Here is a 19,127-nt window from a genome sequence, read left to right on the forward strand (position 1 = left end):
GGAGGCTGAGGTGGGAGGATCACTTGAACCCAAGAGTTCAAGACCAGCCTGGGCAACAGAGGGAGACCCCGTGTCTACAAAAAATTTTCAAAAAATTAGACAGGTGTGATGGTGTGTGCCTGTAGTCCCAGCTACTGGGGCAGCTGAGATGGGATTGCTTCAGCCTGGAAGGTAGAGGCAGCAGGGAGCTATGATTGCAGCACTGCACTCCAGGCTGGGGCACTGAGCAAGATGGAAAGAAAAAGAAAAAAAAAGAAGGCTGGGTGCAGTGGCTCATGCCTATAATCCCAGCACTTTGGGAGGCTGAGGCAGGTGGATCACCTGAGGTCAGGAGTTCAAGAATAGCCTGGCCAAAATGGTGAAATCCCATCCTCTACTAATAATACAAAAACATTAGCTTGGCATGGTGGCGCACACCTGTAATCTCAGCTACTCGGGAGGCTGAGGCAGGAGAATCGCTTGAACCCAAGAGGTGGAGGTTGCAGTGAGCCAAAATCGCACCATTGCACTGCACTCCAGCCTGGGCGACAAGAGCGAAACTCTGTCTCAGGAAAAAAAAAAAAACAACAACAAAGAAAATAAAAGAAGAAAAAGGGAGGGAGGGAGGGAGGGAGAAAGGGAGAGAGAAAGAAAGGAGAAAAGACCATTGCCCTAAACGTTGGGAGTAAGAAAGCAATAAAAAGATGAATTCAACACATTTACAAATTTTCCAAACTGCAAAAAAATTCTCATTTGAAATATAAATATTCTCATTTGAAATATAAATAATGAAATACTCTTTGAGCTGAATGGTCTTTACTGTTACCGCCAATTTTAAACTGATTAAAATGTTAACAGACCCTCTTTACGATTGGTCTTTGGTACTTATCTGATCTATGATATAATTTGCAGTAGCAACTTATCAAGGCTTAGATTATAAGACCCTTATAAACTGTAAGAATCCGACTATGCATCATCTTAGTTTTACATATGTAAGCATTACCCTAGTTTTCATTCACTCTCATAATTAAACACAAATATTCCCGGATGCCAATTATACCATGCAATAGTGTCAAGGTGACACAACCTAAAATACCTTGTTCCTGAGAAACTGGAATTCAGTCAAATTTCCCATTACCAAAATTACACATTTTAGAAAGAGAAAACAAAATCCAAAAATTCTAAATCTGACTTACGATCAAGCATATGCTTGGCATATGTGATAATTTTATAAAACTGAATTAAATGCTGTATTATAGGACAGGCACAGTGGCTCACACCTGTAATCCCAGCACTTTGGGAGGCCACGGCGGGCGGATCACCTGAGGTCAGTTATTCAAGACCAGTCTGGCCAACATGGCGAAACCTCATCTCTACTAAAAATACAAAAATTAGCCAGGTGTGCTGGCACATGCCTGTAATCCCAGCTACCCGGAAGGCTGATGCAGGAGAATTGCTTGAACCTGGGAGGTGAGGTTTGCAGTGTGTGGAGATCATGCCTCTGCACTCCAGCCTGGAAAACAGAGCAAGCCTCCATGTCAAAGAAAAAAAGAAAAAAAAAAATGCTGTGTTATGCTGGTCTAAGTCTTTTAACTGTAGAAAACAATGAAACATTTTAGTCAGGTTACTTTTAAACACGATTAATGGTCAACTCGCAGTCACCATTCATCATTGCTTTAAGAAAAAAAATTTTTTGGCATAACTACACAGTCTTCTAGATCAACAAAATAAGAGAAATCCAAACATACATAATGAGCATTGAAATGGCTAATACAAGATGCTTAAAGAACCAGTCACTCAAAAAAAAAATCACTGAATTAAAAATGAAAAAAATGGTTAGTCATGAACTAGAGAGGGATAAAATGAACTAAGTTTAACCATCGGCAGAACAATATGTTTTCACCAAAATAGGCAAAAATTTAGACAAGCCTAAATATGCAATTTAAATATAATGAACCCTGCAGATTCTGTAGGGTTAACCTCCCTAGTAGAGGCCTCAGTAATTCACACCTCAATTAGAATAGTGCCTAATGATGTTACTATAACACTGGCTCAATCAGAAAAAAACTGCTTCCAAGTGGGAGAGCTGGAGTGTGACTGGGCAGCGTAAATTAGGTTAATTATTGCTCCTTAATTGGGGGGGGAAGAAAAACTGAAGGGGAATACAGAAAAAGAATTCACACAAATGTAGCTTAAGAAAGTGAAGCACAGGCTTTTAAAAATTATTCACATAAAACTTATTCCACTTTTTTTTTTTTTTTTGAAACGGAGTCTCACTCTGTCGCCAGGGCTGGAGTGCAGTGCCGCCACCTCTGCTCACTGCAAGCTCCGCCTCCCGGGTTCACGCCATTCTCCTGCCTCTGCCTCCCAAGCGGCTAGGACCACAGGGGCCCGCCACCAGGCCCGACTAATTTTTTGCATTTTTAGTAGAGAGGGAATTTCGCCGTGTTAGCCAGTATGGTCTCGATCTCCTGACCTCGTGATCCGCCAGCCTCGGCCTCCCAAAGTGCTGTGATTACAGGCGTGAGCCACCCCGCCCAGCCAACTTACTCCAAAATATTTCAAAGTGACTTTCTCAGCACAAATTTTCATTAAGTCTGAAAAACATTTGCAGTTTGGTTTTTTCTAAACTCAAGATTTACACTGAAGGCAGTTACCTAAACAAACACTCCCACTTCAAAAATAAAAAAACTAAGATGCAATAATTCTTTAAAACTCACCCAAAAACCTGGAAAGCAAGGAAAAAGCCACTTCTATTAATAGAGTCACACAATGTTACAACAATTTTTATCTAAAGAAGCTTTTAGTTTTAATTCCAACAACTTAAAACCTACATAATTCACCACTATCTTTAGATCTAAAGTTACTCCAAATTATAAATGCTTGGCCTATCTATCTCTATTACATTTGTTGTGTAACAAACCCATTTAAGTAAACAAAATCATGACAGCATTATGGAAGAAACACTAATTTTAAAAACTGTATTTTTAAATGTTAATCATTTTACAGTTTGGAATATTATGTATTAATCATATCAGAACTTTCCAATATAAAGTCCTTAGCATTAAAAAAAAGTACATTTTAGAACTTTCTATATTTCAACTGAAATGTATATATCTAGTCTCCGCAGGGTATGGCAAAAGTAATTTATGAAATCCACCATAAAAATTATTCTAAATCTAATTATGAAATTACGCATTTCATTTTTTTTTTTTTTTGGAGACTAAATGGTTTTTGCCAGCAAAAAGTAGTGAACCTACTTCTTAAACACCCGAGGAACCAACCTGCTACTAAGACTAAAAGGATGCTAATTCTGGCAAAAGTCAAAGGTTATTAACAAAAATTAGCTAAGACCATATTATTGCAGAAAGGCAATTCAGGATAATTCCCCTATTATCTTGTTGTATTTATTATTCCTAAATAACTGGCAATTCCATCTTAAACTACGGTGCCAAAACTAAATGCATTAAGAAACTAATTTGGAAATAATAGTTTCCAAATTATAATGCATAAAAAATTTTTTAAATAAAAACAAACGTACTTAGGTTTTTGAGTGGAAACAGCTATCAATCTTCAATAGGGCTTTTTAAAGCCTCTGCACCGGCAAATAAACCTTTCACGTTAACTCTACACTTGTCGCTTTGAAAATCTAGTTTGAGAAATCCTAACAGTAGTTTGGGACAAGTGATGGAGTCACCGCCCTCCACCCTACACCAATTTCACTCTCAGTACATGTAATGCTAACAGTAAGATCAACTATGTCTTTTATTAGGAAGCATGTTTTATTGGGGGCAAGGAGGGGTTCAGTTAGGTGCTAAGAATGTGTCCTGCATACCGCCGTCACTCTCAATACTCAAAAAGTAAACATATCAAAGCCAGAAGCGTAAACTGGCATGACGAGACTAGGAAGAGAAAGTAGGGGACAAAGAGAAAACCGAAATTGGCTGGAGAAAATAAATTAAGACAAACAATTTACAACTTTCATTTAGACCCTAAGGCAACACATTCCAGCCGACCCAACGCGCTCAGCCCGGGCGACCGTGAAACTACCCAAGAACAACAAAGAGGAGCGGCGGCCGCGGCAGGAGTCCCGTCTGACTTTAACTTGATTCTCCCACGAGCTGCAAGCGGAGGTGGGGGCCAGAGGGACGCAAGGCACCGCCGCGCGGCCCAGCCCGTCAGGCGGCCGCGGTCGCCCTCCCAGCGGCTTCCGCGCGCTCCCCGCCGCCGCCGCCGCCGCAGCAGTCGGGAGCCCGCCCCGGGGCGTGGAAGCCGAGGGCGGGGTGCGCGGGCCCGGCCAGGGGAAGGGGAGGGGACATGGCGCGGTTACCTGGGCTCGGGCGGTGGCGAGGGGAGTCCGCTCTCCCGCCGCTGCTGGTCCGCGGACGCGCCGGGCCCGTCGCTTTCCCCGGCGGCCCGGAGAGCTCCTCGGCCCCCGCCCCGAGGCGTCCCGGCCAGGCCGCCCCTCCTCAGCGCCGCGCCGCTGCCCGCGCGGGCCGGACTGCCTCGAGCTCCCGGGCCGCCCCGCGGCGGGGGGCCTCTCTCGCTGGGCGCCTGGCTCCCCTCACCCGCTCCCACCCCCTGGGCGGCCGCGGAGCAGAAGGGAGGGCGGGAAGGGTCTCCCGAGGAGAGCGGGAGAGCGCGAACGCAGGCTCCGCCGCCCGAGCCGCTCCGTTACCGCAGCAGCGACGACGACCAGGGCCGTGTTGTTGCTGCCAACTTGTCGAGAACACACTGAGCATGCGCGAGCGGGGACCACATCCGGGTAATTTCAGGGTTTGGCCCTTTTCCCCCGCAGCTTTCCTTTCTCCCGGCTGTCGCCGCCTCCCGCCCCAAGTGACGGTGAGAGTCGCTCTGCGCAGGCGCCTGCAGGGCAGCGCCAGCCGAGGGGCGGCTCTGAATCCCGGCCTGGGCCTGGGCCTGGGCCTGGGCCTCCGCGCGGGCAGAGGCGAAGGCCTGCTTGAGGGAGTGGTCGCCGGGAAAATTGGCATCTCTTGGCAAAAAAGTTCCCAAGGAGCGCCGGAGAGCTCGGCGTAGAGTGGGCGTCCAGTAAGTGTTTGTAAATAGCTATTAGCCCGGCCTTCGTTGTTTTTTTGTTTTGTTCTGTGTTGAGGACCTGCGTAGGCACAAAAATTGGCCTTCAACCACCGGTCGACAGCTCTGGGGAGAAGGTGGCTACGTTGTAGGAGTTCACTTAGGGAAGAAACAGACGCTGGCCGCACGCACCTTCCTTCCCTTTCTGGCAGCCCCAAATCACGAGCCCCAGAGGTGTTTGAACTCGAGAGACGCACAGAACAGTCAAGGAATCACATATTGAAGAGCCTTGCCAGGCGTTGCAAGTGTGAGTGGATTTTGTTGGAAGAGATGTAGGCGCACTCTCTGAGCTGGAGGGGAACTTCGAATCCTAGGACACACCTGTTAACTAGGTTACCTGTTTGGTGGGGGAAGGCACAGGCTCTGCTTTTGACTTTATGCTTCTTTTATTTCATATTTTTTACAAGACGCATGCATTTCTTTTTCATTTAAAACACATTAGTGATTTATTTTCACCAACCAGGAACTACTTTGGAACTACTTTTAGTCCCTCCAAAACTAATGATTAGCCAGTTCTAAAGTCATTTCTTAGGTCACGTCGCCCAGAAACTCTCTACACCCACCACACGCCTTCACCATTCATACTCAGTGCTTCATTCTATCCTCCACATCACTGCCTGGGCCATCCGTCTTTTACCAGAAAGCTCCTTAAGCTCCAAACTGGTGTTCTCTTACTCCTGGGATTTATGAAGACCAGTTTTAAGGGAATTCATTTCCACATCTTCCACTGCTGTATGATCTATTTTCTAAAATTGCCCAGCTTAAGAAAGGAGCTGAGGACACAGCATCCCCTTTCAAAACTGTCCTCCCACCTTACAAAAGAAAGTCAAAATTCTCACCCATTACTAATGTGCATTGGATCGATGCAGTACTTCCCCAGCAATCCAAAAGGGACAATGCAAAAATCAGTATCTATGCTGAGAAAGTAAATGACCTTAGTGAATGGATATTAAATTATTTTTCAAGTCAGATAGTTTTCAAGTCTTTTCTGTCAACGAAACTGAAGGAAGATCTGTCAGCTGATAGATTACAAAACATGATTTGGTAATAGATCAATATGTGATTCTTAGGTAATATACTTCAGAAGAAGTTTTTTAAAAATTGAGACATAGTTATAACTAAACTTCTTCCATTCCGTCTGTATTAGTTACCTATTGCTGTATAACAATATCACCACAAATATAGAAGCTTGAAACAACAAACATTTATGATATTACAGTTTCTCTGGGTCAGGAGTCCAGGCATGGCTCAGCTGGGTCCTCTACAAAGTGAGGCTGGAACAAAGGATCTGCTTCCAAGCTCATGTGGTTGTTGGCACCATTCAGTTCCTTGCATGCTGCAGGACTGAGGGCCTCGGTCCCTTGCAGGCTGTTGGCCCCTCTGTTCCTTGCCATGTGGTCCTCTCCATAGGGAAGCTAACAATATGGCAGCTTGCTTCTTCAAAGCCAGCAAAGGGGAGAGTCTCAGCAAGACACTGATTTCAATCTTATGTAACATCATCACATACACAGTGTCACTCATACTGTGTCACCTTTGCCATACATTGCTGGCCAGAAGCAAATCACAGGCGCCACCTACACTGAAGGGGAAGGAAACACAAAAGCTTGAACACCAGGAGGCGGGGATCATTTGGGGCCTGTTTAGAATCTACCACACCATCTATTTATTTATGCAAATGATATTCCCTATAAGCTCAACCTCTTCTCAGAATTTCCCTTCAGGTTCCCTTCACCTTTTTACTTAAGGGAAACCCAACTTTGCCCTGGGACACTGCGCTTTCTTCCACCTATCAAGTAGTGGCAACGGTGTTTTCAACCTTCAGCCTCTTAGTGCCTGGAGGTAAGGTAGGTTTCCTTCTTGCTTCTCAACATTGCTTCCAGGCCGTCCCCCTCCTCCTCTAAACCAGCAACTTTAAATCTTGCTATCCAATACCTCTATCGCTGACCTCACCCCACTTCATCTCTGCACAATTTGCTCCTGTCAGTCACTCCAATGCCACTTCTGTCCTAGTGCTAGGTGGTTATAAGATCTTCCCGGCAGGCCGGGCGCGGTAGCTCAAGCCTGTAATCCCAGCACTTTGGGAGGCCGAGATGGGTGGATCACGAGGTCAGGAGTTCGAGATCATCCTGGCTAACACGGTGAAACCCCATCTCTACTAAAAAATACAAAAAGCTAGCCGGGCGAGGTGGCTGGCGCCTGTAGTCCCAGCTACTCGGGAGGCTGAGGCAGGAGAATGGCGTGAACCCGGGAGGCGGAGCTTGCAGTGAGCTGAGATCCGGCCACTGCACTCCAGCCCGGGCCACAGAGTGAGACTCCGTCTCAAAAAAAAAAAAAAAAGATCTTCCCGGTACCCTGGCCTCTCACTTCCTTTTATTTTTCAAGGATCTTCTCTCATTGCTTCAATTTTATGATCTTACAGTTTCTCTGGGTCAAGAGTCCAGGCATCACTTGGCTGGGTCCTCTACAACGTGAGGCTGGGACAGAGGATCTGCTTCCAAGCTCATGTGGTTGCTGGCAGCATTCAGTTCCTTGCAGGCCTCAGTCCCTTGCTGGCTGTTGGCTGGAGACCCCCCACCGTTCACCATTAACCTCAGGTAGACCATTAGTGCTGTCCAACAATTCTCTTACACTTCTCTGCTCCACTCTTCTGGATTTTGTACCTTCTCTGTCCTCTAACTTATACATCCTCGCCTTGATCATTCTGGATTTTGTACCTTCTCTAACTTCTGACTTGCACATACCCTAACTAAGCCACTTCCTCCCATGGTCATAATCACAGTAGCCTTATCGAACTCTGCAACTTCTTCATTATCTCAGTTTCAAACATCTCATACCCTGATCACCACCTCAGTTTTCCAGGTCACTCCCTGTAGTACTCTAACTGCGACAATTCTTGAACCCCTCATATCTGCTCTCACTCAGCCTCAACCCCTGGCCAATCACAATCACTCTTACACATGCCCTCAGCCCCCTTGCCTTTCTCTCCCTTTGTTGTGCTTGCCTGGCAAAGCCACAACCCTGATGCAAGCTAGCACCCATGCATCTGAATGTGGCAAGAGAAGAACGCAATCACACTGACTACTTTCACTTTAATTTCATCACCAGGAACCTCAGGCAGACCCTTAGTGCTGTCCAGCAATCCTCCTTCCCTCCTCCATTCTTCTGGAGTTTGTACTTTCTCTGTCCTCTAAGTTGCACATCCTCCCCTCCATCATTCTCAATTAATAGCCTGTTTGAGAAAATTGAAGCAATGAGAAAAAAAATTCCACAGAATCTCAGCATCACCCACACCCACATGCCAGCCTCTACTTTGCCTTCCCCACCCTCACATGGTTGAATTGCCATGCTCCTAGCTAAAGGAGCATTGTCACCAACACATAGATTCCAGTCCTATCTTGCCTAATCAGTATCCTCACTGTCACTCCAGCAATTATCCCCCTATTCTGTATTATCAATATTTCTCTACTGGGTCATTCTGGTAAGTTTACCAGCAGCTGTGATTTTTCCAATCCTACAGATTCTTCTCTTGGACCTATTTCTACTGTCAGCTATCACCCATTTCTCTACTCCCTTTACAAGAAAACTTCTAAAAGAGTTTTCTATACTTTATCTGCAGTTCTTCTCCCATTCTACAACAGCAGAATACATCCCATACAATACCATTTATATAAAGTTCAAAAACGTCAAGCATGATACGTATGTTAAGACTCCATACATACGTAGTAGAATCATTACATGTGAGGTACACATGTGGCGTATTTTAGGTCATCAGCTGAGTATTAGGTCTCCCATCCTCTCTTAAACTCCATTCATGCTTTCATCCTTACCACACTATCAAAACTACTCTTGTGAAGGCCAACAAAGAACTTCACACTGGCTAAACCCAATGATCTAGTCTCAGTTCTCATCTTGATTGACTTATCTGTAACAGCTGACACAGCTAATCACTTGATTCTCTTTTATTAACCACATCTTCTTGGTTTTTGTCCTTCATTCATGGTTCCTCCTTCCCTGTCGTCTTTGCTGGATTCCATCTCTTCTCTCAAACCCCCTAACTGGGGCTCATTCCTTGAACTCTTTTTCTTTTTTTTTTTTTTTGAAACAGAGTCTCTCTCTGTCACCCAGGCTGTAGTGCAGTGGCACGATCACAGCTCACTGCAACCTCTGTCTCCCAGATTCAAGCGATTCTCCCTGCTTCAGCCTCCCAAGTAACTGGGATCACAGGCACCCGCCACCACACCCGGCTAATTTTTGTATTTTTAGTAGAGACAGGGTTTCGCCTTGTTGGCCAGCCTAGTCTTGAACTCCTGACCTCAGGTGATCTGCCTGCGTCAGCCTCCTAAAGGGCTGGGATTACAGGCGTTAGCCACTGTGCCTGGCCCCTTGAACTCTTTTTAATCTATACTCATTTCCTTGATGTCATCCAGTCTTCTGACTTTCAATACCATCTAAGATATATGATATCATCATATATGATGACAACTAAATTTATATCTCCAGCTCACACCTCTTACCTGAACTCTAGATTCTGATATCCTCAAACACATCACAAACTGAACAATATTCTCCCTCAAACCTGTTGAGCCCACTAGCTTTCCGATCTCATTTGATAACTCTATTGTGCAAGTTGTTCAGACCAAAAACCCTGAGTAGTTTCACTTTAATTTCATCACCATGAACCTCAAGTAAATCCTTAGTGCTGTCCAGCAATTCTAGATTCCCCTCGTTTTCTCACACACATGTCTAATCCACAGAGCATCCCTAACCACCTCCACTGCTACTCCCTGGTCTGAGCCACCATCATCTCATCTTTGGATTCATCTTCTAAAAGCTCTCCCTGTTCTCATGCTTGCCTCTTCCCAACATAATAGCTAGAGTGATGGTTTTAAAACATAAGTCAGGGCTGGGCGCGGTGCCTCATGCCTGTAATCCCAGCACTTTGGGAGGCCAAGGCGGGTGGATCATGAGCTCAGGAGACTGAGACCATCCTGGCTAACATGGTGAAACCTGGGTCTACTAAAAAATACAAAAAAATAGCCAGGCGTGGTGGTGGGCACCTGTAGTCCCAGCTACTTGGGAGGCTGAGGCAGGAGAATGGCATGAACCTGGGAGGTGGAGCTTGCAGTGAGTGGAGATTGCGCCACTGCACTCCAGCGTGAGCGACAGAGCGAGACTCCATCTCAAAAAAAAATAAATAAGTCAGATATCTTCTCTCTGCTTAAATCCCTACATTAAATGATCCTCATTTCATTTAGAGTAAAAATCTACATCCTTACAATAGTCTAAAGGGTTCTATAAGATCAGTACCACCACTCCACCCCAGAGCATTACTTCTCTAATCTCATCTCCTATCAGCCATTCTCCAATATGTTCTAGCCTTCCCAATCTCTTTTCTGGTCCCTAGAAGATGCCAGCCATGCCCCCAAGTTAGGGCCTCTGCACTGGCTGTGCCCTCTGCCTTGTACATGTTTCCCCCGATATCTGCATTGCCAATTCTCTCACCCCCTTTGGTCAAAAGTTACCTCATTGAAGCCTACCCTGACCTTTTAAAAGTCACAGCCCATTCTTAACTTTCACAGTACACCTAAAGCCCCTTTACCCTGCTTTCTCTTTTGCTATAGCACTTCTGACATACTATATGATTTACTCATGTGTTGTGTTATTGCCTATTACCCCCGACTAGAATGTAAGCTCCATGAGGGCAAGGATTTATCTGTAGTGTTTATCAGTGTATCACAAGTGCCTAAAGTAGCTATTGACACATAGGAGATGCTCAGTAAATATTTGTTGAATGAATGAACAAGGTATTTTGTGTTTCTATCCGTAGAAGTGAAAACTAGGACTAGGTTTGACCCAATTCTATTTCATTCAGCAAAAATATCCTTTAATTTTAATAGATACCAAAATATGTAATACTTTGTGTCATTTAGATCAATTAGGTATTAAAATTATGCAATCAAAATGAACTTTTTAAGCTTATCAGAGTCAGTCAAGAATTTTCTTTAAAAAAAAAAATTGTAGGGAAATGCGGTAGGTTGATCAATAAAAGACTCTCCAGCTTAAAATATTATATTAAAATGTTCAGGGGTAACTGGAATGGAAGTACAAGATAAGAAAAATAAAGACTGATGTAAAATTTACTTTAAAGAAAAGCTTGTTCATGTATTTTTTAAATGGATGATAGATGCATTATGATCTTTAAATTTCCTTGGATACATTTAAGGAATGATGTAGCAATCTTATTTTAAAATGCCAATACTTAAGCCAGAAATAACAACCCTTATTAAATAATAGGTTTGTCAAATAATAATTTAAACTTGTGATGAAACATTTTAGATATGACCTTTAAAAGCACAAGAAGAAACAGTTTTAGCCAAGCATGATGGCTCATGCCTGTAATCCCAGCTACTCAGGAGGCTGAGGCGAGAAGATTGCTTGAGCCCCGGAGTTTGAGGCTGCAGTGGGCTGTGATCATGCCACTGCACTCCAGCGTAAGTGACAGAATGAGACCCTATCTCTTATTTAAGAAAAAAAAGAGAGAAGGAAGGAAGGAGAGAGAAAGAAAGAAAAAGGAAAGAAAGGAAGGAAGAAAGAACAAAACACCGTTTTTCAAATTTCTTGTAGGAGAAAAGCAAGCAAGAAATCTTGAAGACCATAGTTCCAAAGCACTCAAAGGGAGCCAAGCTACTGCCAGTTCCACATAGATCTCTGATAGGGGCAGGCAAAGGCTTGAAAGGTTTATTTTCCTTTTGTTTTATTTAATGGTTTCACCTCTTATGAATAGGAGCTTTCTAAGGGTGAGGAGAATATAGAAGTTTAATCTTTTCATCCTAGGGATGGAGACAGAGTGCTCTTCCCTCAAGCAAAGGACCTCCTGGCACATGTCAGCATCATGATATTTTAGTGTCAACCCAATGTTTTGGGTTTTGTTTTGTTTTGTTTTTTAGAGATGGGGTCTTGCTGTGTTGCCTTGGCTGGACTCAAACTCCTGTGTTCAAGTGATCCTCCTGCCTCAGCCTCCTGAGTAGCTGGGGACTACAGGCACGCACCACTGCACCCAGTTTAACCCAGTGATTTTTAAAATAATTCGTTACTCCCGAAAATTACTTAACATCGATTAACCTAAACATTACAAGTGATTCCCACATTCCTAAAAGCACTAAAATAAACTTTGTCATCTCTTTGTTTTAAAGTATACAGCCATAGAAATGTATTACCTATTCAAAATATTAGGTTGAAACTTGATTCAAACTTGAGATTCAAAATGACTGGAATCCAGGCTGTGTCTGGAACATCTTTGTTCCTGTCCTTAGGATTCAGTGGTCCTCTAGGAAGGGTGCCCTGCTATGTCAGAGTTGGCTGCCCTTTCTTTCTGCTCCCAGACTAGGCTGTGAGTTCCCTGAAGATAGAGGTTCTCCTTCCCCCACATTCTCTGAGTGCCCAACACTGGGCTTGCCCATGGCAAGTGTCAGAGAAGTGAGAGATGAGGCTGGGAAGATGGATCTGGGGCCAGGCAACAAAGGAAGCTGTGCTGATGAATTGAACTCCATTCAGGACCAGATATGCTTAGATTTTTTTCTTCTTTTTTTATAATCTTATTGAGGTATAATTTACATATTATAAACTTGACACAGTGGACAATTTGATGCATTTGGGCAAATATATCCAATGTGCAACCACCACTACCAATCAAATATTAGAACACCTCTATCCCTCCAAAAAGTTCCCTTATGCCCCTTTGCAGTCAGTGCCACCTCCCAGCCATATGTTCCTGTCCCCAGGCAACCACTGCCATGCTGTCTGTTCCTAAGGCTTTGTTTTTTCTAGAATTTCACATAAATGGAATATTTCCATATGCAGTCTTTTGTATTTGGGTTCATTCACTCAGTGTGTTGTTTTTGAGATCCAGAATGTTACTGTGTATCAGTAGTTAGTTCCTTTTTATTGCTTAGTAGTATTTCATTTTATGTATATGCAAATCCACAGAAACAGAGGTAGATTAACAGATTAGTGGTTGTCAGGGGAATTGGGAGTTATAGGGTTTCTTCATGAGGTGATGGAAATGTTCTGGAATTGGATAGTGCTGAGAGTTGTACAACATTGTAAATATACTAAGAGACACTGAATTATGCACTTTGCAATGGTTAAAATGGTGAACTTTAGGAAAATTTTATGCTTAAAAAGCTAGATTTTTAGCAAAAAAAGCGAGATTTTAGCAAGCACCACAAGCATGTTACAAGCGAATAATCTTTGCGGTCTCACTGACTTGATTCAAGTCCCCATGTCACTCCTTACTAGCTATGAGACCTTGGACAAATGATTCTAAGTCTCAGATTCTTCTTCTGTGAAGTAGGGGTAAAAATACAGCCCATCTCGCAGAGCTGCAGTAAAAACAAAATGAGACAATGCGTGTGAAGCACTTGGCATGGTGCTGACAAGTACCCGATCAGTGGCAGCTTCTTGTTTAATCCACCTGCACCTGCCATGTGTGAAGCCCATTACGTGTCTTCATCTATTTGATTCAACATGAAGGAGGGACTATTCCCAATTTAATAGTGATGAAACCAAACCATTAAGAGATTAAAAAGTAACTTGTTCCCATATTGAGGGACATTCTGTAACATAACTAGTCTATAATTTTCAAAAATGTCAATATCATAAAAGACAAAGGCTGAAGAACTGTTCCAGATTAAAGGAGACTAAATACACAGGATCTGAATTGAATCTGGGGAAAATTTTTGCTACAAAGGACCTTATTGGGACAATAGACATGATTGGAAAATAGCTTATAGATTAGACTATAGATATATAATAGATTATAGATTAAATATAATAGACTACAGATTAGATAATAGTATTGAGTCAGCGTTAGGTGTTTGGACGAACGGAGGCAAGATGGTGCACTTCCGGGTTCTTCATCCCCACCCCCCAACTCTTCCCGCGCGCGCGAAAATGCAGCCGGCGACCCGGGAAGGTGCAGACCAACTGGGCATGCGCCAGGTGACATCAATCCGAAGAGACCAAGATTTACCTGGTCGCACCTACGGAATGCCCCGGACACGCCCGTGCCCCGCCTATTGCCCTCCCACTCCTAGAAAAGCCACTCTTAGCCAGTGAGCCACGCGGCCTTCTCACAGCCCCAGTCCTGTCGGGATGTCGGGACTGTGGGAAGTCCGTCCGAGAGCCCCACGGGGGGACTCTGCCGGCCTCCTTCGCCGGAGGCCGACAGACTTCTCCCCCACACCTTAGGTGACCAAAAATAAATGTGCAGTTTTGCTCCTACACTTGCCTACCCGCTGGTTCTTTTGCGCCCGCTCGGCTGGTCTTAGAAAAAAACAAATCAGTTGGTGCCGAAACCCGGGAGGAGACCCCTCCTCAGGCCTCTAAGGATTGAGGAACCTCCTCCTGCTTCCACACCACAGACGGACCAGGACCTGAGGCCCGCTTCCCTCACTCTCACGGCCTCTCTGGGGTAAGTGCCCTTGTCTCCTCTTTACCTCCCTCGGCCAGAAATCCTGCGCAGGTCCGAGGTCCATTTTGAGCCACCAAGTGGCTCGGGAGACCCCTTCAGGACGGAGACGTCCGCCTGAAGGTAATCTCCACTTTGGCTCCATGAGCCTCCAGTCTGTCTCTGCTGGTTCCAAAGGACGCTTTGAAGCCAGGCAGAGATCCACTTCCATTTCCATTGTGTCCATTGTGTCCATTGTGTCCCTCGGCCAAAATCCTGCGCAGGTCCGAGGTCCATTTGGAGCCACCAAGTGGCTCGGGAGACAATTTCAGAACAGAGATGTCCGCCTGAAGGTAATCTCCACTTTGGCTCCATGAGCCTCCAGTCTGTCTCTGCTGGTTCCAAAGGACGCTTTGAAGCCAGGCGGAGATCCACTTCCATTTCCATTGTGTCCATTGTGTAAGTAAAGAGGAAACAAACGGGAAACCCCCCAGTCCAAATTTCCAAAGAGCACCCCCTTAGGGTGCCTCCTAGACAATTTAAAAACCTTACAGCTTGAACAAAACCTTAGGAGGAAGCGGTTAATTTTCCTTTCCACTGTGGCGTGATTGACCTCAGCAATTTCTGCCAGCGGCTAGGCAAGTGGTCCGAAATTTACATACAAGGCTTTTGGGCCTTGAGCTCTCGTCCCTATACTCCTCCTTCTCTCCACCCCCTCCCTTCCTGCCCAGACTCCTCCTCCTTCCCCCATCCAGACTCCTCCTTCCTCCTCCTTATCTACTAGTAATCCACTCGGTCCCGTGCCTCCTTCGGGGCCCCCAACTGGCTGTCTTGAGTCCCCTATCTCTGCCCACACCCTCCTACAGTGTTAGCACCTTTGTGAGAGGTGGCTGGGGCGGAGGGGGTAGTCAGAGTACATGTCCCTTTTTCATTGGCCGATCTTTCCAAAATTGAGAAGCGTTTAGGTGATTTCTCAGCTAATCCTACCATATACATAAAGGAATTTAGACACCTTTGTCAGGCCTGTGACTTAACTTGGCATGACCTCCAGGTTATCCTAGCGTCTATCCTAAACTGACTGAGGTTCTAACCCAATATACCCGGTTAGATCCGGCCTCCCCCACAGGGGCCACCATTTTGGCGTCTTATTTCATTTCTCAATCAGCTCCTGACATTCGTAAAAAACTTCAAAAGGTAGAGGATGGTCCTCACACCAATACAAGACCTGGTTAAATTAGCCTTTAAGGTCTATAGCTCCAGAGAGGTGACGGCTAAGTTACAGCTCCTAGCAGCGGCTTTACAGCCCAGTCGTAACCCCAGGCCAGAGAGCACATACTCCACAGACTCCAAAGCTACAAAAGGAGCCTGCTATAAGTGCGGCAAGGCAGGACACTATGCCAACAGGTGTCCGCAGGGTCCCCGAGTCCCAACGCAGCCTTGCTATAAGTGCAAGGCATCAGGACATTGGGCCAGTGAATGTCCTAACCCTCATCCACCAGCAACCCCCCTGCCCTGCTTGCCAGCAGGGAGGAAACTGGAAGTCTGATTGCCCCACCCTGAGAACAGGTGCCGCGTCTCCACGTGACCCCCTTTCCCAGGATCCTGGGAGCTCCTTCCAGCTCCTACATCTCTACGATGACAACTGAAGGTGCCGAGACTCGGGGACCCCCATCACCCTCGCCGAGCCGCGGGTAACTCTCCTGGTAGCGGGTAAGACAATTACTTTTTTAATCAACAGCGAGGCTACCTATTCTGTTTTGCCATCCTTCTCTGGACCTAGCCTTCCATCCAATATCTCTGTAGTAGGAGTAAGTGGAAAGCCATCCACTCCACGAAAAACTCCAATCCTTAATTGCTGCCTGGCCAACAAGTACTTTGCGCACTCATTCCTCATTCCCAACTAAAAAGGGCCCCTACCGAAAGCAATCAGTGGAAATCAGTTTGGCTTTCCCCCACTCACCTCAAACTTACTAAATTGTCTTAACTATCTCATACTCCCCAACCTTGCCAGGACTATCCTTCTGGGTTTTGCCCATATTCCAACAAATGCTTCCATTCCTCATTCCTATACTAATACTGTGCCTTATTTTATTTTTCATCCGTGCGTCCAAATACCAACCATGGGCCCTGACCTTAACGACGCCCCTTAACAGCAGGAAGTAGCCAGACAGACCACGGCGCCCCTTTATCACTATTATCAATAAAAGGTTGGACTGTTTGGACGAACGGAGGCAAGATGGTGCACTTCCGGGTTCTTCATCCCCACCCCCCAACTCTTCCCGCGCGCGCGAAAATGCAGCCGGCGACCCGGGAAGGTGCAGACCAACTGGGCATGCGCCAGGTGATGTCAATCCGAAGAGACCAAGATTTACCTGGTCGCACCTACGGAATGCCCCGGACACGCCCGTGCCCCGCCTATTGCCCTCCCACTCCTAGAAAAGCCACTCTTGGCCATTGAGCCACGTGGCCTTCTCACAGCCCCAGTCCTGTCGGGATGTTGGGACTGTGGGAAGTCCGTCCGAGAGCCCCACGGGGGGACTCTGCCGGCCTCCTTCGCCGGAGGCCGACAGACTTCTCCCCCACACCTTAGGTGACCAAAAATAAATGTGCAGTTTTGCTCCTACACTTGCCTACCCCGCTGGTTCTTTTGCGCCCGCTCGGCTGGTCTTAGAAAAAAACAAATCATTAGGTTTCCTGATTTTGATAACTGTAGCATGCAGGACAGAACTAGGGCGAGACAACAGAGGTTCCTAGGGTACAAAGTTGAAGGAAGCCCTCTTGAAGGGCCACCCAGGCTCAGGCCTTGTTAGCCTCCCTCTAGTTCTAGCCCTGGTGTTGTGTAGGAAAATGTCCTTGTTGTCGGAGCTACACACTGAGGTCTTGAGGGTAAAGACATGCCAGTATATACAATTAACTCTCTAATAATTCAGGAATAATCATCATACATAGGTAGAGAAAAAAAGATAAAGTATACATTGCAAAATGTTAATAGTTGGTGAATCTAGGTAAAGTATTTACAGAAGTTCTTTGTACTATTCTTGCGACTTTTCTGTGAGTTTGATTTTTTTTTTTTTTTTAATTTTAGGTCACTTGTCCCTGTGATGAAGTTCACAGCAGAGCTGGAATTTGAACTCTCTGCCCACAATGTGTGGCATGGTGCCACCTTGCAACCCAAATAGCTCTACCCTGAAGCCAGGGCTGGGAGGGCCTCCTGATCAGATGCTCAGAGCAGCATTTCTCCTACTTTAACATGCACACAGATCACTTGGGGAGCATGTTAAAAAGTCCATCCTGATTCCTTGGATCTGAGGGTGGGCTGGAGACTCTCCATTTTTAATAAGCTCTCAAGTGAGGCCAATACCGCTGGTTCCAGAGGCAAAGCCCTAGACTCCAGGGTCTAGACCTATGTAGGGCCTAAAATCCAAAATGTATTGGGAAGGGGAATAATGGAACACAAATTATTTAGTAGACAGTTCACAGTCATGATTCTACCCACCTAAAATGCTTTTTGATAAAAGTTGAATTTTCAGACATCATTTCCATTGAATAAACATGTACAGTGATCCTACTGGGTGCCGTATCTTAGAATTCAGAATTGAATGGCAATGGATATGAACTGAAACAGAGTTTACTCAGTCTTTCCCTTCCCCCAGTAGATGCCAGATCAGACTTACATCTAGACAGATTTTAGTCCCTCAGGTGAATTTGGCATCTAACAGTTTCCCTCAGTGTCACAGGTACAAGAGAGAATATCGCAAGCAGGGAGTGCTGGAAATGACAAGTTCATCAAAAACAAAAAACCTGCCAGGCACAGTGGCTCATGCCTGTAATCCCAGCTCTTTGGGAGGCCGAGGCAGACCATTTGAAGTCAAGAGTTTGAGACTAGCCTGGTCAACATGGCAAAACCCCATCTCTGCTAAAATACAAAAATTAGCCAGGCATGGTGGTATGTGCCTATAATCCCAGCTGCTCAGAAGGCAGAGGCAGGAGAATCACTTGCGCCAGGGAGGCGGAGGTTGCACTGAGCTGAGATTGCACCACTGTACTCCAGCCTGGGCAACAGTGCTATGGCGTCATTTCAGTGATAAAATCTAATGAATATCTGTGTTACTTTTTTTAGCTTTCAACTCTGAGGAGGAAAACAATCTACCTAAACAACACCAAATTATTTTCATATTCTTTAAACATTTTTCTTATTTATTTATTTATTTATTTATTTATTTATTTATTTATTTATTTATTTTTGAGAGAGAGCCTCACTCTGTCACTCAGGCTGGAGTGCAATGGCGCGATCTTGGCTCACTGTAACCTCTGTCTCCCAGGTTCAAACAATTCTCCTGCCTCAGCCTCTTGAGTACCTGGAATTACAAGTGCTCACCACCACACCCAGCTAATTTTTGTATTTTTTAGTAGAGATGGGGGTTTCACCATGTTGGCCAGGCTGGTCTTGAACTCCTGACCTCAGGTGATCCACCCACCTCGGCCTCCCAAAGTGCTGGGATTACAGGCATGAGCCACTGCGCCCGGCCTCTTTAAGCATTTTTCTTGGGAGACAACCTTCAGGAAAAATAATTAGCTTAGACCGAAATCACAGTTACTATTTTTT

General features: G+C 45.3%; 2 protein-coding genes across 10 annotated transcripts in view; one reads left to right on the forward strand and one right to left on the reverse strand.

The window, feature by feature from the left end:
• SMAD4 (SMAD family member 4) overlaps positions 1–4,446 on the reverse strand; it is a 57,330-nt gene extending 52,884 nt beyond the window's left edge. The window contains exon 1 of the mRNA XM_023207526.1: positions 4,310–4,446. The gene's annotated coding sequence lies outside the window, so the exon portion shown is untranslated. The remainder of the gene's footprint in view (positions 1–4,309) is intronic.
• Positions 4,285–18,089, forward strand: LOC113225010 (translation initiation factor IF-2-like). 9 transcript variants are annotated; one of them, XR_004228593.1, is made up of 3 exons: positions 4,784–5,028; positions 7,493–7,667; positions 17,607–18,089. XR_004228593.1 is itself a non-coding variant. In XM_031934571.1 (2 exons), the coding sequence occupies exons 1-2, from the start codon at positions 4,297–4,299 to the stop codon at positions 17,621–17,623; spliced, it is 465 nt and encodes a 154-aa protein (XP_031790431.1). In that variant the 5' UTR covers positions 4,285–4,296; the 3' UTR covers positions 17,624–18,089. The 9 variants fall into 9 exon arrangements, 1 of the variants encoding a protein (XP_031790431.1); XR_003309627.1 differs by lacking the exon at positions 17,607–18,089 and adding an exon at positions 16,120–16,176; XR_004228595.1 differs by lacking the exon at positions 4,784–5,028 and adding an exon at positions 5,035–5,320.
• Positions 18,090–19,127: the final 1,038 nt, after the last annotated feature.

This window comes from Piliocolobus tephrosceles, chromosome 18 (assembly GCF_002776525.5).
Source record: "Piliocolobus tephrosceles isolate RC106 chromosome 18, ASM277652v3, whole genome shotgun sequence".
Classification (NCBI taxonomy): Eukaryota; Metazoa; Chordata; class Mammalia; order Primates; family Cercopithecidae; genus Piliocolobus; species Piliocolobus tephrosceles.

Excerpts from the sequence above, each read along its gene's own strand:
- LOC113225010 (XM_031934571.1), top strand. The coding sequence starts at position 4,297 with ATGGCGCGGTTACCTGGGCTCGGGCGGTGGCGAGGGGAGTCCGCTCTC.